Source organism: Accipiter gentilis, chromosome 15 (genome assembly GCF_929443795.1).
Source record: "Accipiter gentilis chromosome 15, bAccGen1.1, whole genome shotgun sequence".
Taxonomy (NCBI): domain Eukaryota; kingdom Metazoa; phylum Chordata; class Aves; order Accipitriformes; family Accipitridae; genus Astur; species Astur gentilis.
Window position 1 is genome coordinate 12371595 of NC_064894.1, and position 22010 is coordinate 12393604.

Genomic DNA, 22010 nt, shown 5'->3' on the forward strand with positions numbered 1-22010 from the left:
CAGACATCTCTCCCTCTTGATCCAAAATGCCTGAACAGAAGGACAATGTGTTGATTGGGAGAGGCACACTGGGATAAACAGTTTCTCTGTGGGCTGCACTTTCCTCACAGGGGTGCGGAAAAAACTTGAAAGCCACCAGTGCTGCCCTCAACACTGTTTTCTGCTTCCGGAGAGAGAAAGTAATGGTCCCAGAGACACTGCCTATTCACCATGTGCTAGCGGTACATGCTACATGTCGGCCTCCCCTCTCATTTTAGAGGGCAAGTGCTACATATCACGTGCTGTGCTCAAGTTATATGCAGAACGCATGCCTAAACCTCCCTGTTTTCATTACCCACGTACCCTGGGAGCCATCTTCTCGTGAGTCTGTGGGCTTCTTTGCTCTGGTTCATCATCACTCCTTACTTCTAATCTGGAACAAAAAATGACTTACTGCCTCACACCTACCACCTGCACTCTGTAGCCAACCCTGTTGATCCTGGCCAGTCAACTGTCCTAATCGTATCAGTGAAGGTCCTTTCCAGAGAAAGCAGAATTTGGACCCTAAAAGGAGGTCTTCTTCATAAACCAATGGAAACAAATATGATGTTCATATGCCAAAGAAAAATAAAAGGATTTTCTCAAAAGCAGAGCTTTTGAAAAGGAAAGGCCTCATTCAGTTCCCGTGCAGGAGATGCACTGTCCAGACCTCCCCTTGCAAGTTGCATTTGTCTAATCCCTGGCAGCCCACATGAGCACTGTCTCTGGTTGTCCATTGCACAGCAGGCACCACCAGTGCGGCTGGCCTCAAATGAACTTACAGCACCTTTGGGGTGAATGGCGAGCACATATTTTCAAGTATGAGAAACGACATGTGTCATAAAGCAAACGGGAGCTGGGGTGTGGCTTGGAAAGCAACCAGCACAGCAGGTGCCTCCATGATGCCTGTGCACGGAGTTGCCCGCTGGAGGATGTGTCCTCCCCTTTACCCTCCAAAGAAGCAATAAAATAATCAGTTTTTCTGGCTTTTCGTCCAGATTAGGCTGAAAAAGAACCAACAAAAGAGAGTTTTGTAAATATCTGCTGCTTCAGTCACTGCTGTGCCAGCATACTTAGCTAAAGACAGACCAATATATCAAATTAAAAAATATATAGGTGCCTGGAAATATTAATCTTGAGTATTTATCAATTGCATGACTGTTCTGGATGATGCGCAAGCCCACATGGCCCTTCAGGCCTCTCTTCCTTGATGAATGAGATTCATTGCTCATAGCTAAGTGCACAACCATCTTTTCTTGTTTTTCTTCCTCTGGGACCATCTGGTTTCTTGTATATCCTGCCAGGCTGTTGGCATCCGATTCACTGTAGTTTCCATCCAGCATCATAGTTTTTGAATGAGGTATTCCACATGTACATGGAAACTAGGAACATAAACAAGAAATACAGCTGAACACTGGAAGAACACATTAGCAACAGAAATGATGCCTTTCTATTAGCAGACAGCTTGTAAACAGTTGAGCTTGAAATTTTAGTTGAGATACTATAAGTTTCTCTTCAAACAAAAAAGTCGCTTTTTTTTTGCTTGTGTTACAAAAGGAAGAGACGTGGTTTAGCTACACTGCTTGGACAAGCAGTTTCAGAAAAGATTAGAAAAATGCTTTAGCAGACATAAAAACTAACTAAAAGGTTTTCTTAGATAGCTCTGTTCAGAGTTGCTGTCTTGAGATTCCTTATTTTGCAATCTCTGTGTTTATAAATATTCAAGGACAAGATGCAGTTTTATCTGTGGAAATGGCTTATCCAGTACATGTTATGGAAAAAAAAAAAGGGCCAAGTTCTGGTTTCACAGATACATATGATTTCTTTGTAAATCTGATTTTAAACCAAGGAGAGGACCAGTTAAAAGCCTAATGTAAAATCCCAGCTCTGTTAAAGTTGATGTCAAAAATTGCATTGACTTCATCAGCACCAGCATGTATCCCACAAATCTAAAAAAACCAATGAATACAGGTAGAATTTTGAATAGCAAATACTGTCTTCTACTGTTTAAAATCTGTAGGTTTTCTGTCCCAGCAATATGGATTACATATTTGTATGCCATGAAAACGGACTCCAAAACCTCCTTTCTGCTAGGAGTTCCAGCCTCTGATTCCCCACAGACTGCCTTCCTTACCCAATAATACTTTGCCCCCAAATCCTTCCTCCACCAACTTTCATGTGTGGATTTTCCAAGGACTTGTTTTCAAGGATAAGTTCAACTAAAATAATTAAGTATATATGCACAGAAATGTATATATCCTGAATATTTATATATATTTTTAAAAAAATGTATATATACCTGAATATGTAATACTCAGGATTCCACTGGAAAACTCTGCACTCAAGGTTTTTTCTTCAAATTATTTAACCAACAGGTCACATTGCTTACCAAAAACCTGAAAATCAACTTAAGAATTGTTTTCTGTGTTCTAGTCATAACCAAATGATTTGGTATCAGCAGATTATGTGCAGAAAAACATGAGAAGTTTGTAGTTGAGTTTTAAAATATATTTTATACTAAGCAGGTGTACCTAAAAAAACCCAAACCCACCCAAACAAAAAAAAAAACCAAAACCAAAAAAACCACGAAAAGAACAGAGGGAAGAATTGCATCAGGCTCTTCATCATCAGCTGATGACAGGTCTGGGAGATGGTGGGTGGGTGGAAGGGAAAGCGGTTAACGGCAATAAGCTAATTGCTGCAGGACCCAGCAGAGAAAGAAATTCTGCAGATTTATTCTTAGCCCCCAGGTCAAATTACAGTTCCTATTGCTTCATGTACATGTGATGACAGTCACCTCTATGGGCGAGGGAGCCTAACGTACTAGAAACCCACCTCCACAGACTCTTAAATTACGCTCCTAGGCACATACATGGAGAAGTATGCTACATAATTTCACCCTGCTGCAATTTTAGTTTATGTCTACACTAGTAAATTAAACACTGCCAAAGAGCCTCCCTGGGCACGGGAACTCAGCTGACAATACTATTAGAGTGTCAGAAATGTCTCTGGCCTGAATTTTGTCCGGGCTAAGAAGCACCAAAAAGTTCCCAGGTACGGTTTGGGTATAAGTATGGGCCATTTGCCACAGACAGTTCACAGCAACCACTCTGATTTTGAGGGAAAGAAGGTTTAGTTTTAGATACTCTGTGCCCATCAGCCTTGGTCCCAGGCACATTTAATTTCTTAATGTAGACATAACATAGATCTGTTCTCTGAGCAGCCTAACATATTTGTATTGAGATATTTGGGGTCTTTATAGGGGAACAGCATTGGCTGACAAGATCTACATTTACAGTGAGAAATGTCTCTCCTGCTTCTTCAAGAGCACTCACCTACCTTTTGCCGCAACACCGTCAAATACTGTTGCTTATTATCTCTGTTCTCATTACCACCTCTGAGGATTAATATTGTCACATGCTGAAGACTAGACAGAATATTTTACATTGTGTAGTAAAAAGGCATTTGCCGAATATAGAATTCAATGCACAAGACTCAAAAAAGGGCAGATTCGTGATATAAATAACAAGTTATGCCATCAATGGATGTGGAAAAATGCTCCTGAAAACTTAGCAGACAGTGACAAACCCTCTCAAGTTCATTTCATCCCTCCAGTATAATTAAAGACAAAGGAGAGGGCGTTTTGCCTTTTAAAAAAAATACAGGTTTATTCTAGGCAAGTCGAACCTAGCAAGGATGATTTTTGTTATTTCCTGTGTACTGTAAAGACACTGTCTTCTTTGGAGATGGGAAGTCTGAGTAGGGCTGGCTAAAAGGCCACAGACCACTGCTCACGTGCAGCAAGTAAGATACACTTGACTCGCTGTGCTTGCACAGAGCATCTCTACCTTGTGTTGCTGAGAGCTGCTGGGCCCTGCGTGGGGACTAGGATGGGGGCATAAATAAATCTAGATACTCAGGACCTGTTCAAGTAGCTTTCCAGAATCACACTACTGTTAAGAAAGCCTTGGAGAGAGGCACAATTTTGTCACAGGAGTGTGTTGAATTTATTCCAATCACTTTTTAAAATGTATCTACCTGAATTTTTTATGATATGTCAACTGGGAAAGGTACTGGGCTGATCGGTGGTCTATTCTACACTTCAAGGAAGTCTTAGGAAGAAGTGCAAGGGGAAGAGAAGGACACGCAAAGCCAACAGAGTAGTTCAGAGAGGGAAATGTCATGGTCAAATCATATGAAAGATGATGTCTGCATTGGCATTTCTGAAAGGCTGATACAAATTTCTCCCGGCGTCAAAGGCAGTAGGTGACCAATGTTACCTGTGAACTAATGTGGGAAGTTCCTAATGGGAAGAGAGAAGCTGTAACATATGGCGATGTTCTGAGTCCGTGGGGACTGAAAAAATTTGGTCCCAAGCCTTAGTGTTCAAAAGGTGATGGTGTTTTGTTTAATTACAAAGAAGGGCTCACAGGTCTGTAGGATAATTCATGCTGGAAAGGACCTCAGGAATTCTCTAGTCCTATCTCCTGCTCACAGCAGGGCCAGGCTGCTCAGGGCTGTATCTGGTCAGGTGTTGAAAAACTCCAAGGATGCAGGATAAGACTCTTCATAGCACATTAAAAAGTACAAGCATAAACTTGGCTGACTGGTTTTTGTGTTTGGTAACAGGGAACAACTCCACTGTTACATCCACTAAATCCTGTTTCCAGCGTAAAGCTGACCGTAGAGGGAGGAAATCAATTTAGTCCGAGTAACACCTTTAGCTTAAAAATATAGAAATTGTGGCTGGTGCAGTGAAGTATCAGATTTGATACTTTCCCCTTTTGTCAGCCCCACACAGTTCCAGGTGCAGTCTTCCCCAGTTCAGATCACACTCTCCTCTTCTCTGACGTTTCTGTGAAGACCTGTGAGATCAACTCTTGTTTCTCTGGTGTTAGCAATTCAGCCTGAGGTGGAGCAGTCTAAACAGATCCAATTATACACACATGGATGTCAGTGTTTTCCCTTTTATAGACACAAACCAGTCAATATAATGACCAGACCAGCTGTAAGAAAAAAAGGAATAAATGGATGAACAAAACAAAATTTTTTCTCACCCTCTCCCGCAGTTTCCTCTCCTTCCGCTCTTGCACCGTAGTCAGGTAATTCACCGCCGCATATTCCAGCACCGAGAGGAAGACAAACACAAAACTGACCCACAGGTAGATGTCCACTGCTTTGATGTAGGAAACACGAGGCATAGAGGCGTTCACCCCAGTGATGATCGTGGACATGGTCAGCACGGTGGTTATCCCTGGAAAGAACCAAGAGAAATAAATGTTATTGACTGATACAGTCCATAAGGCTTTTGTCTCAAGAAAAACAGAAATTATGCTCTACATGATGCTGTAAAAGATGTTAGATGTGAAATAAAATTGTGATGAGTATCTCTCCTGCCAATGCAGAACTGTTCCAGTGCCTGCACTTCTGTGCGCATGGTGGGTTTAGTTTTGCGGAGCAGCCGTCATTTTGGAGCAGCAGCGTTTAACTCCCTCCCTAACCTCTAGGGGTTTAACACAGTGCTTACGGTCAGTTCTGCTAAGACCAGTGGTGACAAGGACTCCTGTTTCCAAGCTGTACCACTCTGTGTTACAGGCACTGCCAGGAAGCAACCTGGTATTGACTTTTGGTCACAGCTAAAGAAGATCACTGATCTTACAAAGGATGTGCAATAATGCTAAAATGTTTTGCATGAAACCATGCAAAAGAAAAGCATTACGTTTTTACCTCAAGGACTATTTGTCCACAGTTCAAGCTGTGGGAATCAAAAAGTTTTGAACAGCAACCGTTGTATTATATAGAGAGATATGTGCATGTGTATGTGTTCATAAACATATATGTATGTATGTTTATATACATGTGTGTGTGTGTGAATATGTGTGTATATATATACACACATGTATGTGTCTATATATTTAGACAGCTATAGATAAAGTCCTGCAAAATAGTATATGTTTTGGATCGTCATGGAGAGAAAAATATTTACAAGTTCCCAAAGCCACTTAAATAGAGAAAACAGAGCCAAAAAGAATTTATAGCTACTTCAGACATTTCAAAAGAGTGACCACGGAAAACACAGTTACTGTTGTTCACTTTTCATCAGGATCTATTTTTTCTTTAAATAATATCCACTGAACACATTTCTTTCAGTGGAGCAGACTCTCAATTGCCTTTTCACATATGTTTGCTGCAGCGCATGGCTCTCTAAGTGAGACAAACTCATGGGCTAAAATACTGGTTTTACACTTTTAGTATTGGAAGCCTTACATATTAACATTCAGTGATTTTTCCTATTACATTTTTGCCTTCATCTAACCTCTGCATGGAGTGATAAACAAATCGTCTCTTTTTATGCTCAGCTGAAAGAATTTCCTCCAGTCCTGACACAGACAAAGCTCCTCCCGATGGATTTTAGTTGTCCAGAGAGGCGCTGGATTTTCAAGCAGCTCCTTCTTCGCTTTCCCACTCCTTCAAACGAATTGGATCCTCAGTGCCAGGCATCCTTGGGAGAGGAGAAACCCAACTCCACCTCACCTCAGGGCTGGTGGCCTCTCATCCTCAGCACTGCAGATGTGAGAGGAAAGCCACGTTCCCTTCACTGCCCAGCTGTAGTCTGATGCCACAGAGATGCCCTGAGTGTCCCCAGACGGAGGGACACCTACATCTGCAGAAGCTGAGAGGACTAGATCCCTTGCTGCTTTTCCTTCCCAGCTTTGTGAAGATGCGCCGCGTTGGCGATCTCCAGGCAGCCTGGAGAGAAACGCCGGCCACAGCACCAGTGCCTGCTGGTCGGGAAGACACGTACCTGGGCTGGGACACCTGCTGTGGCAGCTGGGACCTGGCAGGATCCTGCTCACGAAAGGCATTCATGAAAATTGTAACAGAAGCCTTTAACTCCCTGTAGGTGTCTAAAGTCCAGCGAAACTCTACCCTCACCAATGGCAAGGTGTGTCTCAGAACTGCAGGAGTGGACAACAGGGAAAAAAATCTTCATCCATTGACTTATAAACACTGAAAGCTCTCTTCTCTGCCCAACTTTATTTCTAAAAACACAGCCCCTTCTGTCCTGAGCTAAGTGCAGATCAGGAGGACTGCTTAGCGATGAAGGACTTGAGACAAACTGCAAGTTTTACATTATATTAATCATCAGATAAAACAAACATTTGCTTGCCCAATATATTTAACCATCAAAATGAACAGTTCCCTTTCCTGCCAAAACTTTCACATTCCAAGATTTTCATGCAGTCATGGCTTGTTCAGTTGTTCTCACCCAACGAGACTCTGGCAGGAACTGCTCGGCGATCGATCCAGAAGGACACCCAGGACAACATGACCATGAGGGTGGCAGGGAAGTAGGTTTGGAGCAAGAAGAAGAAGATGTGTCGGCGTAAAGTGAAGTTTATATAGAGGCGGTTGTACCAACCTTTGAGAGAGGAGTAAAGCCAGAATCAGTGAGAACAGCCTGGATGGTAGGCATAAAGAGACAAGATCTTTTTTTTTTTTATCTTGTATTTCTAAAGGGTAGTGAAAAGAGAAACTGATCCTTCAAAACATGTATTGTCCAGACCGTGGAGACTGCATTTCAGTGACATATAATGTCACATTAATGTAGTTAATACAGCATTAGGTTTAGCAATAGCATTAAATCAGAAAAGGCCAGTACCCGTGCTGCTGTAGAAAGCCAGTCTTGATGTAGTGTGGAATTTTTGTATCAAAAACTGAGACAAAGAAATCTTTTCATCAGTTTTCAGAGATTCATTCCCATTTTTCCAATACAGCATCAGATCTTCATCAGTGTAAGCATCTTAGGGAAAGAAGAAACATGATGTGATGTGACTTTAGCTTGGAGGGGAAACAAACGTTAATAGATCCAGTCAAAATTAACAAACACAAAGGCATCTTTGGCATGAAGTAATGCCACAAATAAGTTTGCTAACACCAGCGAGTTAAAAAGATCTTGCCATATGACATACCATGACAACAGCAACGACAACAACAAAAATCCAGGTCATCCTGATTCAGGGAAACACATCTCCGCACTGATGAAATGACAGCTGGAATGGTGCTTTTCTGAGCATCACATATCAAAAATCATAGACAAAGTATTGCTAACTGATAAGAATAACTCAGGAAATAGTCCCTCCTTAGAGGAAGGAGGAAACACGGACTCCTCAAACTATCTTAGAATGATAAAAGCAAAAGTGGCAGGTGTCATTTGAAGCAAAAGTCTAGAAATATTTGAAGGCTGTCAATGAAAAAAAAAAATAGTCCACTAAGCAGCCGGAATGGGGAATGAAAAAGGGGTTATCAAGATGTTCAGGGGGCTGGAGCACATGGCGTAAGACAAGAGGCTGGGGGAGCTGGGTTTGTTCGGCTGGCAGAAGAGCAGTCTGTGGTGGGGTCCAGCTGCTGCCCTGCTGGGGGTCATGGAGAAGATGGCAGCAGGCTTTTCTCAGACTCTTCTCCAAGATGCAGAGCAAAAGGACAAGAGGCAAGGGATGCAAGTTACCACAAAGGATTTTTTCCAAGCAGGTAAAAGGAAATTTTTTCAGGATGAGGGCTGTCAAACATTTGAACAGGTTACACGGAAAAGTTGTGGAGCCTTCATTACCTTGGAGATGTTCAAAACCCAACTGGACACAACCCACTATGAAGTTCTCCCTGCTCTGAGCAGGGTATTGGAGCAGCTGAGCTCAAGACCAACTATAAATTACCCTTCGATTTTGTGATTGTGTTATTTGTAGAGGAAAATTTCAGTTAAATAGCTGGGAAGACCTCAAAACAACTGGATATTAGTCTGGACAAAGTTCACAGAACAGCCACAAAAATCTTACTGTTCACATCACTTTCTCCACAGAACAACTCCTTCCCAAAGAAACTGAGTCCAGGTCACAGTGTTTGCAGATTCAGGATTATATCATACATAAACCACATTAGTGATGAAATTTAGATAAAATCAGTGATCATTACAATCAACTTTTTATTGTGACACTTGAAAGCACCACCTTCCAGTCAGAAGCAATGGGCAGAGCAAAACTTCTCCCCCCCAGATTTCTCATCAGCAAGCTGCTGAGAACCAGGGTACGTTGAACACTTCTGTTGGTGGTTTTTTTTTGAAAGTGCCATCCACTGAAATTCATACAAGGATGCTTTCCTTGCAAATTCCCCTGTATTGCAGCATAAGGGCTAGATATACAAGGATGCTTTCCTTGCAAATTCCCCTGTATTGCAGCATAAGGGCTAGATATACAACACAGTAAGTCAATAGAAAGACTCTTAGTAACTCTGATGAACTATTTTTTCTGGCTCTAAAATAGACTGTATTCTGAAATGTGTCCAGTCTATGTGTGTGCAGCCAGCCATGGAGCACGTCTACCTAGAAACACAGATACAACGTACAGCTTTCCAGCTCCAGAGAACATGTCTGAGAGTCCAGGGGGAAGCGGCTGAAGTCCATGTTGCACATTGCTGTCACTGTGATCCTAGAAGTCAAAAAATGAGAAAGGTTGGTTTCTATGAGGAGCAACAAAGGGACAACATTATCACAAATAAATCATTCTGCAGCTTTAGAGCCAGCAATTATGCATAATGTTAGCACTAAATCCCCAGGAAAATGCCTACCAATTCTCCAAGTCCAAGCGAGATGGATTATACACAGAAACTCCAAAGGAAGCTGTCATTTCAACATCTATCAAGGAACTAAAGCACTATATTGTACATTACAGGAATACTAATGTCGGCACGAATACTTCCACTGTGTTTTATATCTGACTATTCCCCTACAAGGCAACAACATAAAATAACCTCACCATTTACATTCAAAGGTTCTCTTATGTCCAGTTTGATTAAGGTTTCCTCATTTTCCCCATAGCTCAGTTCCCTCCGTAGTCACCCAAAAAATGACACAAGCCTGAGGGACATGACCATCTTTATCGCAAGCCACAAAATTCCTCCTGTATATATATTATTAAGGCAAACCCAGTTTATTTCAGCCCTTGATGAAACTCTTTTAATCTGGGGGGTGTATTTCTGGGGCAGAGGGTATAAAAATGGGTGCAGCTGTTTGTCAACAGGTGAGATTTACCTATGTTAAGTTCATGTTTTAGCTAAAGAGCTCCAGCAATCACAGCTCCCATTTTTAAACGAGTCCAGTTGTGCACAACATTGCATAACAAGTTTTCCAGTGGGTCAGTGAACTTTCTCCTGTGGACAGATTTGCAGTGGAGCTCCCGATTTAGTAGGAGCAAATCAGCTGTGAGTCATCGTTTCAGAGGCCGACTTATGTTGGCCGTGACCATTATCTAGATTCATTGCAGATGTTGATAAAGAACTTTTCTTCTGTTCAAGGGATTGTGATCCAAATCCTACACTGACCTATGCACTCATCGCCCCTGAAAAGCACACGCTGTTCATTTTGACTATAAAACTAGAGCAAAATTTTGCCATATGAGCAAAACTTAGAGAAGCTTTTGGGGGATATGCTCCAGAAGATATACTGTAGCAGTGACCTCCCCTAGTTGTGTGTAGCACTTAAGCATTCTATAACTCAAGTCTCATTACAATGTGCTATTTTCTTTCCTCCGGGTCACCTAAACCGTGGCACAACCTGTGGTCATGAACAATTCGTTAGTCAGGGACAGCACAGAAACTCAGCTCATCAGTAAGATATTCCTCAATTAGAGTGCAGTGTTCAGGTGACCTTGAAAGCCCAAGGCCCAAATGAGGAATGAAATATCCCTCAGCCCAGTGCCAACCCCATGCAGACATCTCAAGACACCTGAGGGTATTTCCATTGTCACTGGACACCCATGCTTGGTCAGCTGGATCACGTTCTGAGTGTCCTAAACACCACCAGGACCAAATGCCACGCAGATTCTCATTCTCTGTGGATTTTATGTATCAAATCATCCATTTAACTCCTGTGCTGTCAGCTGTGGCTAACTCACATCCTTCTCTCCTGTAGGTAACATTAGAAAGTCACATCACCTCCTCGACAGTTCACAGAAAATTTTGAAAGTAAATACTCTGCAAACGAGCAGATCTGAACAGAGGCAATGTTTGCCATTAAAAATACTTGCTCCTTCATTTTCGTTGTTGAGTACTACTAACAAGTGGCGTGCTGCTGGTTTCAGCGCATGAGAACTGCAGGGTATGAGCAATGGAAACAGATATTCAGTTACACCAAGCAACACCTGTCGAGAAGGTCCCTACCCTCCTCCTGCTCTTCTCCCCTCGCTGCTGACCCAAGCTTACACCTAACCTCCTTCTTCATTTTTCCTTCTCCTTCTTGTCTCTCCTGCTGCGTGACACCTTCATCCTCATCCGGTTCTAATAAAATACACAGTGTCTTTAGGTGCTTAGTTAAGGTGTGGCTAATCAGACCTTTCATGCAATAAATGGATTTATTAAATGGGTTCAGAACAGGGAAAGTGTTCCTAAGTGTTTGGTCAAGATCGGATTTTCATCATTAGGACCAGGCAAAATGAAGTAGCCATATAGTTCATACTCTCTTTCTTATACACATACACACATATTTCTTTGTGGTTTTAATAATTTATCTGGGTTTTTTTAAAAATAAATTCAGCAGAATTATATTTAGACTATGAAACCAGTGAACTTTATTGCCCCCTGGTTTGGTGGGATATTATCCTACTTGGGACAATATCGCCCACTATGCTCATTCTTCAAAGAGAAATAGCCTCCTGAATCAAACTTTATAGAAAACCTTTCCTAGTTTTTGAGAATTATTTTACCATAGCTAAAGTGAGTAAGTTCCAGAAAGATCCTAGAACAGAAATCCTTGGCTACAAAGCATTCAAAGGTAGCTGTACACTGAGAGCACGTTTTCTGTCCCGGGGAAATGTCCTTTTGTCTGGGCTCTCGAGCTTTTCTCCTCCGGCAGTGTATTTTTCTCTGCATCTCTTTTTGCATTCTTCTGAAGGAAATTAAATCTGCTGGGATGCTGATGTGAGCAGCCATAAAGGTGGCCTTGTTAGAAGGGGGAAGTTACTGAGCAAAAGAAAATGTCCGCTGGAAAATATTGACAGAGAAAGGCCTGCCAGCCTAGGAACCAGACACATCTTTGAGAAGTGCAGCTGGACTCTTTGGAGGGCAGACAGGGTACCTAGAAACTGGAGACATCCTGAGATACCATCGATAAGTGCAAAAAAAAAAAAAGGGGGGATTATAAAGGCAATTGATTGTCTGAAAAGGTGGAAAACAGTCTGGAAAATAAAAATTGGTCTGAAAGAACAGAAAACTTCATCATCTATTGGCTGTCACAGATGAAAAATAGAAATTAAGAGCACCTATTGGCTGCTCAAAGTGTCCTACACCTTCTTATGTCTCTGTCCTATAAGGAAGACATAATTTTTATCCAAAATGGAGCATCTTCTCTGAGAACTTCCCATGCTGCACATACTTTTCCATTCCTAAACAGGTTGAATTCACTGCATGAACTTTCTAACAGCTCTTGGACTCTCACTGGGGATGCCCGGCTGACTCCAGACCCTGTGACGCAGAGCATCTCGGAAGTGAGACTCTGTCTGTTGTCTCATTCGTCCCTGTCTGGGCCCACTTCTGCGGTTGTTGTGGTTTGTCCTCCCACGCAGGGGATGGTTTGGTTTCCTTGATGATGGTATCACTTGATACCAGTATCATACACCCATACAAGCAATCTAACGTAAGTATACCTGCTGTTATATTGTTGATGAGATGCTCCACTAATGGTAAGTTTGTAGTAACCTCTAACAGTATATACCTCGCTGGTTACTGCTGTTATTGTCTGTTGCTACACAATTGATTGATACTATATTATGGACCACTGATAGTAATTTGTAATAGCATGATCTATACATATACTCGTTTTATTAATCATACATATACTTGCTAGTGGTGATTTTGTGGTAGTTTACTTGCTCATGGTGATTTTTGTAGTATTTTTGGTAATCTGTAATAAGGTAGAGAAGTTTAGAGGATTAAACATCTCTGTCCTTGTGTATTACAGAATCCTGCAAACCCATGGTCACAATCTGTGTACACCCGCAGGCCGGGTAACCCTTCAGGTCATGACAGACATATCTCAGGATTCTTCCAGCCAACAAGTCTGCTAGGGACTATAGGGCGTCTTTAATACTGCCATTTCAGCTTCAATAAACTTAAACCTTTACATCAACATGGCAACACCACCAAAAAAAAAAAAAAAAGTTTTTCTAGACAAACAGGAAGCAAAATAGGATAATTATAGAGGTCACCATCTGGTATATCAGCAGCTTCCAGTTTAATCACACACTGACCCTGGGACGAACATCCCTGCTCGACTAAGCCCTCCTCTGACTGCAAAGAGTTAGGGGAATGCTTCCCCTGGGAGGAGATTATGCTGTTATTGCCCACAGCATGGTTTCTCGCAGCTTCCTGCAAAGCATTTTGTACTGGACATGCTGGAAACAGGGCTCTGCATCAGCGGTGGGAGTAGTAGGGTTGGCAGTAGCAGTCCTGGTGGTCACCAAAGCCATGCCGGCAGCAAATTGCCAGTGAAGCCCCAGAGGATGCTCAGGAGCAGTGAGGCTGCACGGTTACCTCATGCTGTAGAGGACATGACCGTCGGGGAACACTCGCAGCATGATGTTGTCCGTGGTGGTATCGTGAATGAAGGACCTTTTGGAATGCACAAAGAAGACATCGGGGACCCAGATCTTCTTTACCAGCCTGCCGTCAAAGGTCATGCTCTTGTTGGTGGTGCTGGGAAATGAGAGACGCTCGTCCTTCCAGTAGTGCCTTAAGTACAGAGTCATAGTGAAATCCTTCACAGAAAAGGAAGAGAACCAGAGAGAGATCTGTCAGTGTTGCTCTCTACACCTAGGAAACACCAGGAAGAAAACTCACTCCTACCAGGTAGATGAAATCCCTCCCCTCTCATCTCCTGTTTCTTTCCTGGACCAATGCTCTGTGTGAATAGATTTTCCTGACAAAATAATTTCAGCCAAAACAAAACATAAACAGCCAATCAATGTGTGACAGTACCCACTAATGTTCAGACCCCAAAGGGATATAAATATGCCCCAAGAGGAGCACCGCCCTGCAGAAATGATTCTTCAATCCTGGCAAAATTATCTCGAAGGACTATAGTATCTGTAGCATGTTCAAGAGGAAAAACTTTCAAAATTAGCTTAGTGGTCAGGCTAAACACTAAGAAATTTATCCCCCAAAGAACTAAATTGTTGCAAACAGCAACAAAGTGACGGAACTGTTTTTCCTACCATACAAGTGTATAAATAAAGCTCTCTTTTAAGCTTGTTGAGGGAGCAAGAGCTTCAGTCACACAAAGGAAAACATCTGTTTGTTGATCCCAACCTGGCAGCTGCTGCTTTCAGAGCTGAATCTACTCTCTCGTGCTGAGAGATCAAATACAGTTGTTTTCTTTGTATTCCCAATTAAGCGAGTGGTTATGGGAGCTGCAGCTGCCAAACCTGGGCAGGCAGCAACACAGGCCGGGATCTCTTCCTAACCACGCGGCAACTGTTTTCTAAAACCACCACCTCATTTTGCTTTGCTGACGACAAACCGTCAGTTAACCTGACTCACCGTTTCAAAGGGCTGCCTGGCAACAGTCTCGCGTTACCGGTAGGTTTTTCATTAAGTTCTGGAAGAAGCCTCCAGTGCCAGTCCTGACCTTGCTGCCCTGCGTGGGGCAGAGCTGGCCGGACACCTCCCTCCCTGGTCCTGGCAGAGACTTGCCAGAGGGACGCTTCTGCTCACCCACCTGCAGGTCTCCACCTTGGCAGACTGGTCCCAGCCTCCATCCCCACTCCCCCCAGGGATGCTCCCAGCTCCTGTTCCCTACCGGCCACCGGCCACCTTCCCCTTACAGCGATGGTCCCAAGGAAACACTTCCAGGCTGCGGCTGCGAAATGCCTCTGTACAGCTCCATCATCAGAGCACAGGGGGACAGGGACCGGTGTGGCATCAGCCAGGGACCCTCGGCACGACTGAGAGCCACTATAGAGGAGGGGGAGATCCTGCCTGCAGGGACAGCGTGGGAAGGGCCACACCACTTTCCAGGCCACCAATTTCCCTGTCCCACCAGGCAGGAGCCCTCTCCTCTCTCACCTCCAGCTCCCTTCTCTCTCCTAACAGGCCTCCCATGGCCAACACACAGGGCACCAAACAGAGCTGCAAACATGAAGCCAAAGCGGCAGCTGATGACAGCTTCTAAGTATACAGTCCAACTTAGGGATGTTTTCTCGTAGCGTGAGTCAAACGAGATGGTTAGCAATCACTGACAGCTTGTTCCTTTCTGACCAGCACACATGCTAGTTACAAGCCCAGAAAAGGAGTTTATTTCAGCACTCATGAGTAGGAAAATCCCTTAGGAAAGAAGTTTTACAACAAACTGAGAGAACGATAGTACCTGCTGGAGGCATAGCAGATGCACATACACGAGTGCCTCCCTTCTGGCAGCACTTTTCATGTTTGTGCCACGCTCCAGGCAGCCTCAAGAGCATGCCCTGCCAGTGCACACAGCAGCAGCCCATCCATGCCGACCGGCCAGGCACCAGTTTTAGAACCACATGCTTTAAACAGCCCCTGGCTGCTGCCATTAACACACACTTGCTGGTACAGTGGCTTGCGGCTGGTGATGCTTCGGTCTGTCTGGTGCCTCTTTGGGGCACCGGGTGCCTGCTCAAGCAATGATAGGCAAAGACTGCCCAGCCGAGGGTACCTGATTTCTAGGGCCACTAACCCTTCAGAGTGGTTTGAAACAAGCCCTGCCTGCAGCTCTGCCCTGCCTGCGACGGGGAGACGAGGAGGGCACCCTGCTGCAGGCACAGCCAGCCCCGCTGCCCTGGCCGTGGGGAGAGCTTACTGCCCGCCCTCCTCTCGCAAACACCCACGCTGGGAAAAACTGCTGGAAAAACAAACCAGCGTAACCCAAACTGACCTAGGAGACCGTTCTTCTACCCCAAATACAAGTCAGCAACTGCTGTGGCAAGCACTTGTCCTGTGGTGGGAAAAGAGAACTGCGGAGCTATCAACAGCAAAGGGAGAGAACTGACCTCAAAGCTTTCCGACGGGCAAGATTTTTGTTGAAATCAGATGCTCCTGACAGAAAGCATTGCCAGTTATTTACTTGCACTAATCAGATCTCTTTGCTGCTCTGACATTATCTTGATATTCTGGAGCCTCAAGTCTCCTTGCGACAGCCATTTCCTGCACTGACAGCTCCCTCCCACGCGCTTCATTGCACGCATCCCCCCAAACCCTCTCTTTCAATATCCAGGCAGGCAAGCTCCCTTGTTTTAATGAAGATGTAATTGCACCACAGTAAAAACCAATCAACCTAAAGCTCTTCCTTTAAGTCTTCAGGCAGAAGGAGGAAGGAAGCAAGAAGCTTCCTCTTATCCTCTATGTTCCCCTTTCCACTTCTCTTTCCAGTGTTTTTATTCCATTTCCCATATTAGGAAAAAAAAAACCCCAAACAGGAAAATGCGTGCGAACACTCCTTTCGCTGGGAACACCTTGAAACCTGTTGAGGGTTAACAACTGCATGTATTTTGTCCTCTTTTTTAATTAATAAAAAAATAAAGATACTAAATCACAACTTAACTTGGTGCAAGTTTCCTGAACAGCATCATCAGTGACTGAAGGACTATTCTGCCACACCAAATTTCACTTTGGCAAAGGCAGTTCAGGCTCCCCCTGGCAGTTCCCACTCATGTGCCTCAGTCACGTTACTCCCAGTGATGAAGATGCAGGAGCAGCTCCTTCTCATTTATGTTGCCAAATTAATTTTCTAATGTGCCTCCCAGAATCATGCATTTGAAACAAATGGACTTAATGGTTCCCTAAGGAAGAAAACCCTTGCAGTAAGCGTGGCTTATATGAACTTCACTATGTACCTTCAAACCTTCGTATGCAGCTGTTTATAATTTTGGTTGTGATAGATACTTCATAGCACTGATTATTCTCCCATTTAAGATCCCTTTTTCCTTCATACTTCTAATCTTTATCTGAAGATACAGAGATAAGCCTTTCATCACCCGGTTTTATCGAGCCTTTAGTTCTGAGTACAAGTCTCTTTGAATTTGCCGAACGCTGCCATTACTTTCAGCTGACCAATAATTTGAAATCCATAGGTTTCAAGTGGGAGGGACTTTTTATGACTAGGAATAATTGAGGCTTAAAAGTGGATTACATACCATGTCAACCTCAGAAATACTGTCCAAGCTTTCAACTTGCACATCCACCCCAACAGGAATTGCAGGGCCTGTAGGAGAATAAGATTTAGGTATGTAAATTACTGTTCTTTTATATCATCTGCATTTAATTAGCACTATAAGGTAGCATACAAAACATTTCTGAGCTTATGTTATACTTTTCTGTCCTTGATTCTTCATGAGAGGGCCGGGGGAAGAGTCAGTGAATAACCATGTAAGGCCCCTTTTGAAACACTGAATTATCTTCCCCTTGGCGTGTGCTGGGATGGTGACACTGCCCAGCTAATCCAGAGCTTGGATAAAACATTTGCATATGTTTTTAAAAGCTGAGCCATCCCGTCATAAATTTTAGGCTTTTATGAACAAATTTGGCCCCAAGAACAGGGGACTGAGAAGAAGAAACTGCAAGCAATGAGCTGCTTCTTGTGGGTTTCTCATTTCTTACCAACAAGACAAGCTACATTGAAGTCTCAAGAGCCCATCACCATTTTCATTCATACAATTCATTGATGATGTTAGTAGTTTTCCACAGCAGTTTTAAAATTAGCAACCAAAGAATTCACAAAGAGTAAATAAGCGGAAAACATCCCATAACAAATGCATACTGCTCTATTACTAGAAAGCCTGTATCAAAATTTTGCCGTAGACTGCTGCTCATTAATGACCAGGCCCTCCTCAGCTGATTCCAAAGTTCCCCACGGCATGTCCTCACACAGCCTTTTCCCTTGCTGGTGCGCTGAGGTCAGTGCCTACAGCGACGCGCACACCAAGCACGACCCACCGGGGCAGGTGAGTGGGAACTGCTGAGGAACGGTCCAAGTGGCTCAGCGGTTACCTTGAGCTCTCAGCGTGTGGCAGCGGGTCTCGCAGGGCTCAGGCTGGCGTGGGTATCTAGAGCGTATCTCCAGCCTGGGCACCGTCAGCGAGACAGACCGTGGGGAAGGAAGCAGCAGCTCTGCAGACAAGGCTGGGACTTGCCCAGCAGAAATGAATTTTCCAAGAACCATAGTGGCCTCCGTGAAGGTTTGCAAAGATTTTTTGCACCTAGATTTTGAATCTGATTAGCAATTCTATGGTATTTAAGAGGCACCACAATTGCTTGGTAGATCCACACCCGTACCTGCGCAGTGCCATGCACAGCAGGGCGTGCTGCATGCGTGTATTTAGCTACAGTAGCATCTTCCTCAACACCACATCCAAGATCTGAATACGCTGTAAGCCTAACTAGACAGCAGAAATGTTCTGAGAAAGCAGCGCACATTTGCAAGCTGCCATCCATCCCGCTCCGGTACCTGCAGCAGCACGCAGACTCCCACACATCTTCAGGGCTTTTGAACACAGCTGCCCTCGTTTCAGCTGGGACAGAGTTAATTTTCTTTCTAGTAGCTGGTATAGTGCTATGTTTTTGAGTTAGGTGTGAGAATAACGTTGATGACACACTGATGTTTTCAGTTTTTGCTAAGTAGTGTTTACACTAAGTGAAGGATTTTTCAGCTTCTGATGCCCAGCCAGCAAGAAGGCTGGAGGGGCTGAAGGAGTTGGGAGGGGACACGGCCAGGACAGCTGACCCAAACGGGCCAACAGGGTATTCCATACCATATGATGTCTTACCCAGTATTTAAACTGGGGGGAGAGCTGGCTGGGGGCCACTGCTCAGAGACTGACTGGGCAAGTGGTGAGCAATTGCACTATGTGTCACTTGTCTTGTACATTTTAATTCCTTTATTATTATTATTACCATATTGTTGTTGTTATCGTTATTATTATTTTCTTCCTTTTCTGTCCTATTAAACTGTCATTATCTCAACCCATGAGTTTTACTTTTCTTTTTTTATTCTCTCCCCCACCCCACTGGGTGGGGGGACTAAGCAAGCAGCTGTATGGTGCTTAGTTGCTGGCTGGGCTTAAAGCATGACAACAGCATTATGTTTGCCTCTGCTGGAGGAGTGTGGTGGGTTGACCCTGGTTGGGTGCCAGGTGCCCACCAAAGCCGCTTTATCACTTCCCTCCTCAGCTGGACAGGGGAGAGAAAATATAACGAGACGTTCATGGGTCAGGATAAGGACAGGCAGAGATCACTCAGTAAGTACCATCACAGGCAAAACAGACTTGACTTGGGGAAATTCCTTTAATTTATTACCAATCAAATCAGAGTAGGGTAATGAGAAATAAAACCAAATCTTAAAACACCTTACCCCCACCCTCCCTTCTTCCCAGGCTCAAATTCACTCTTGATCACTCTACCTCCTCCCTCCTCCACTCCCGATTTTCTCTACCTCCTCCCTCCCAGTGGCACAGGGGGACAGGGAATGGGGGTTGGGGTCAGTTCGTCACAAGTTCTCTCTGTCCTGCCAGCAAACCTGCTCCAGCGAGGGCTCCTCTCTCCACGGGGCCGCAGGTCCTGCCAGGAGCCTGCTCCAGCGCGGGCTTCCCACAGGGTCACAGCCTCCTTCGGGCATCCCCCTGCTCAGGCGCGGGGTCCTCTCTCCCCAGGCTGCAGGTGGAGATCTGCTCCCCCGTGGAGCTCCCTGGGCTGCAGGGACACAGCCTGCCTCACCAGGGTCTTCATCCCCACGGGCTGCAGGGGAATCTCTGCTCCGGCGCCTGGAGCATCTCCTGCCCCTTCCTTCTGCACTGACCTGGGGGTCTGCAGGGCTGGTTCTCTCACATCTTCTCACTCCTCTCTCTGGCTGAAGTTCCTGCCGTGCAGGGGTTTTTCCCCCCTCTCTAAATCTGTTCTCCCAGAGGCACTACCACGGTCACTGATGGGCTCAGCCTCAGCCACCAGCGGGTCCGTCTTGGAGCCGGCTGGCACTGGCTCTATCAGATGTAGGGGAAGCTTCTAGCAGCTTCTCACAGAAGCCACCCCTGTAATCCCCCACTACCAAAACCTTGCCACGCAAACCCAATACAAGGAGAAAGAAGCACCAACTCAGCTTCAGTAGGGAAAGGGTAATCACGAAGCCCATGAGACAAGCTGATTACTGCAACTGGCCCTGATACAAATTTTACTACGGCTTTGATAAGCCAGACTCACCGAATTACCGCAGAGCATGCTGACGGTGACACCGTCCCCCTTCCACACGCACGGTTCTAGCCTGCTGCGCCTGCGCCGTCCATCAGCAGCTGTGCTGGGTACAGGCACCCTGAAGCAAGCCCTGTGGAGCAGGACCAGACTCCTCAGCACCACCAATTCCAATTTAAGTGACTGTTGCCCCCAGCAGTGAAGCTGTAACGTGGCTAACCCAGCACTTTTAGATGACTCCTAGGTGCTTACAAACACCTACACGTCACATTCAGACACACAGCCATGCACTTCATGCTTTAAAAGAATGCCAGCAAACATTTGCTCACTACTATTCATGTCTTGGTGGTGTCTGTCCAAGCTGAAGGGTGTTTGCCAGGAAGATTAACTTGGGGTGAAATTCCAGTTAATCGGCACTGGCATGTTTATCAGGAGCCCAGAGACTTCAGTAAGATTTTTCACTCAAATGACACAAGCCCATCTTGCTCCCTTTCCTGGCTCCCTTTCAGTTGTTTACATACTACAAGGAGTCACAGGAGGCCAAGGAAATTCTCACCCTGTTGGCACTCCGTTCCCCTTCTCCCAGGTATTTCCCAGAACAGGAAAACCCACAAAGGCCCAGTCTGCCCCTGCCGATGAAACACAGACATGCTGTCACAAACGCATCCAACAGCAGGGCCGAGAAGTGCTGAAGACTTTTTTTCTCTTGTACACAGGGCTTCATAACACAGGTGCGCTCATTGAGCAGGCGAGACGAGTCCTCAGCCTCCTCCCTGAATTACACAGGGAATGACTCTCAGCAGAGGATGAGGTTGCATGGAGGAGCAGGCTGAGCTTGCAGTGGGACCTCCTGTAAGACTGTTTCGCTCACTGACCCATAGAAAATTAACCCAGCCAAAACCAACAGCAGCAGCAGCAACTGGACTATTTTCTTCCAAATCAGGGACTTGAATCAGCCCAGGGAAAGACCTGTCAGGCGGCCGAGTCTGCTGCCAGGGCCAGAGGAGAGGTGTGGAGGAGGACAGCAGGTCAGAGAGCCCCCTGCCTTTGGTGGCACGGGCTCAGGTCCTCACGAGCCGGTCCCTGCCTGCCAGGCCAGGAAACGTGCTCAGTCCCTACTGATCTGGCCACGAGATGTGACCGTTCATCAGCCAGTGGATTCCTTCCACTGGATTCTCAGACCATTGTAACTCATCAAAGAGAGGCAAATCCATGGCAAAATCACGGATGTCTTTTCCTTGCCACGTGTCCTTTCTTTTGACTGGCTCCCTGCCCTGGGAAGAGACATTGCTTATGTCCCTGGCAGATGTGTCATTCCTAACATGCAATTCAGCATCCTGCAGACATGACCAGCACATGGCCCTTCTCTCACCCCACAAATGCATCATCTTCTGGTATGGCCAGAGGAAGTGGTGGCTTCTACATGGAAATATTGTAGCAACGGCTCTGCAGTGTTCTGCTCCCCTTCATCCTCTTCAGTTGAGTAGTTGTGGAGTATGATAAGGTCTAATAAGCAAATTAGCTTATAGAGTGCTGGTTTTAAGGAGGTGGTTTGTTACTTCTGGTTCTTTCAGTTGACCTAATAAGTCATGCTACGCTGCTCTACAAACCCTGCCTGTCTTATATACAGTATTTTAATGCAATCCTTTTCAATCTGAAATCACTCTATGAGTTTATACCTTGGTTGCAGCCACACTTGTTCCTACTCTCTATGATTATTTAGGACATTGAGTAAACAAAAGTTAAAAACA

The 22010-nt window shown here is 44.8% G+C and overlaps 1 protein-coding gene across 1 annotated transcript in view; it reads right to left on the minus strand.

Annotated features, from left to right (window-relative positions):
* Positions 1–465: 465 nt before the first annotated feature.
* The window catches only part of LOC126046222 (gamma-aminobutyric acid receptor subunit rho-2), a 41435-nt gene continuing 19890 nt past the window's right edge, over positions 466–22010 (minus strand). Inside the window, exons 3-9 of the mRNA XM_049818352.1 lie at positions 17217–17284; positions 13597–13820; positions 9418–9500; positions 7682–7822; positions 7289–7441; positions 5076–5272; positions 466–1400 (exon numbers count right to left, since the gene is read on the minus strand). Coding sequence (XP_049674309.1) covers positions 1092–1400; positions 5076–5272; positions 7289–7441; positions 7682–7822; positions 9418–9500; positions 13597–13820; positions 17217–17284 — 1175 coding nt within the window. The 3' untranslated portion in view covers positions 466–1091. The remainder of the gene's footprint in view (positions 1401–5075; positions 5273–7288; positions 7442–7681; positions 7823–9417; positions 9501–13596; positions 13821–17216; positions 17285–22010) is intronic.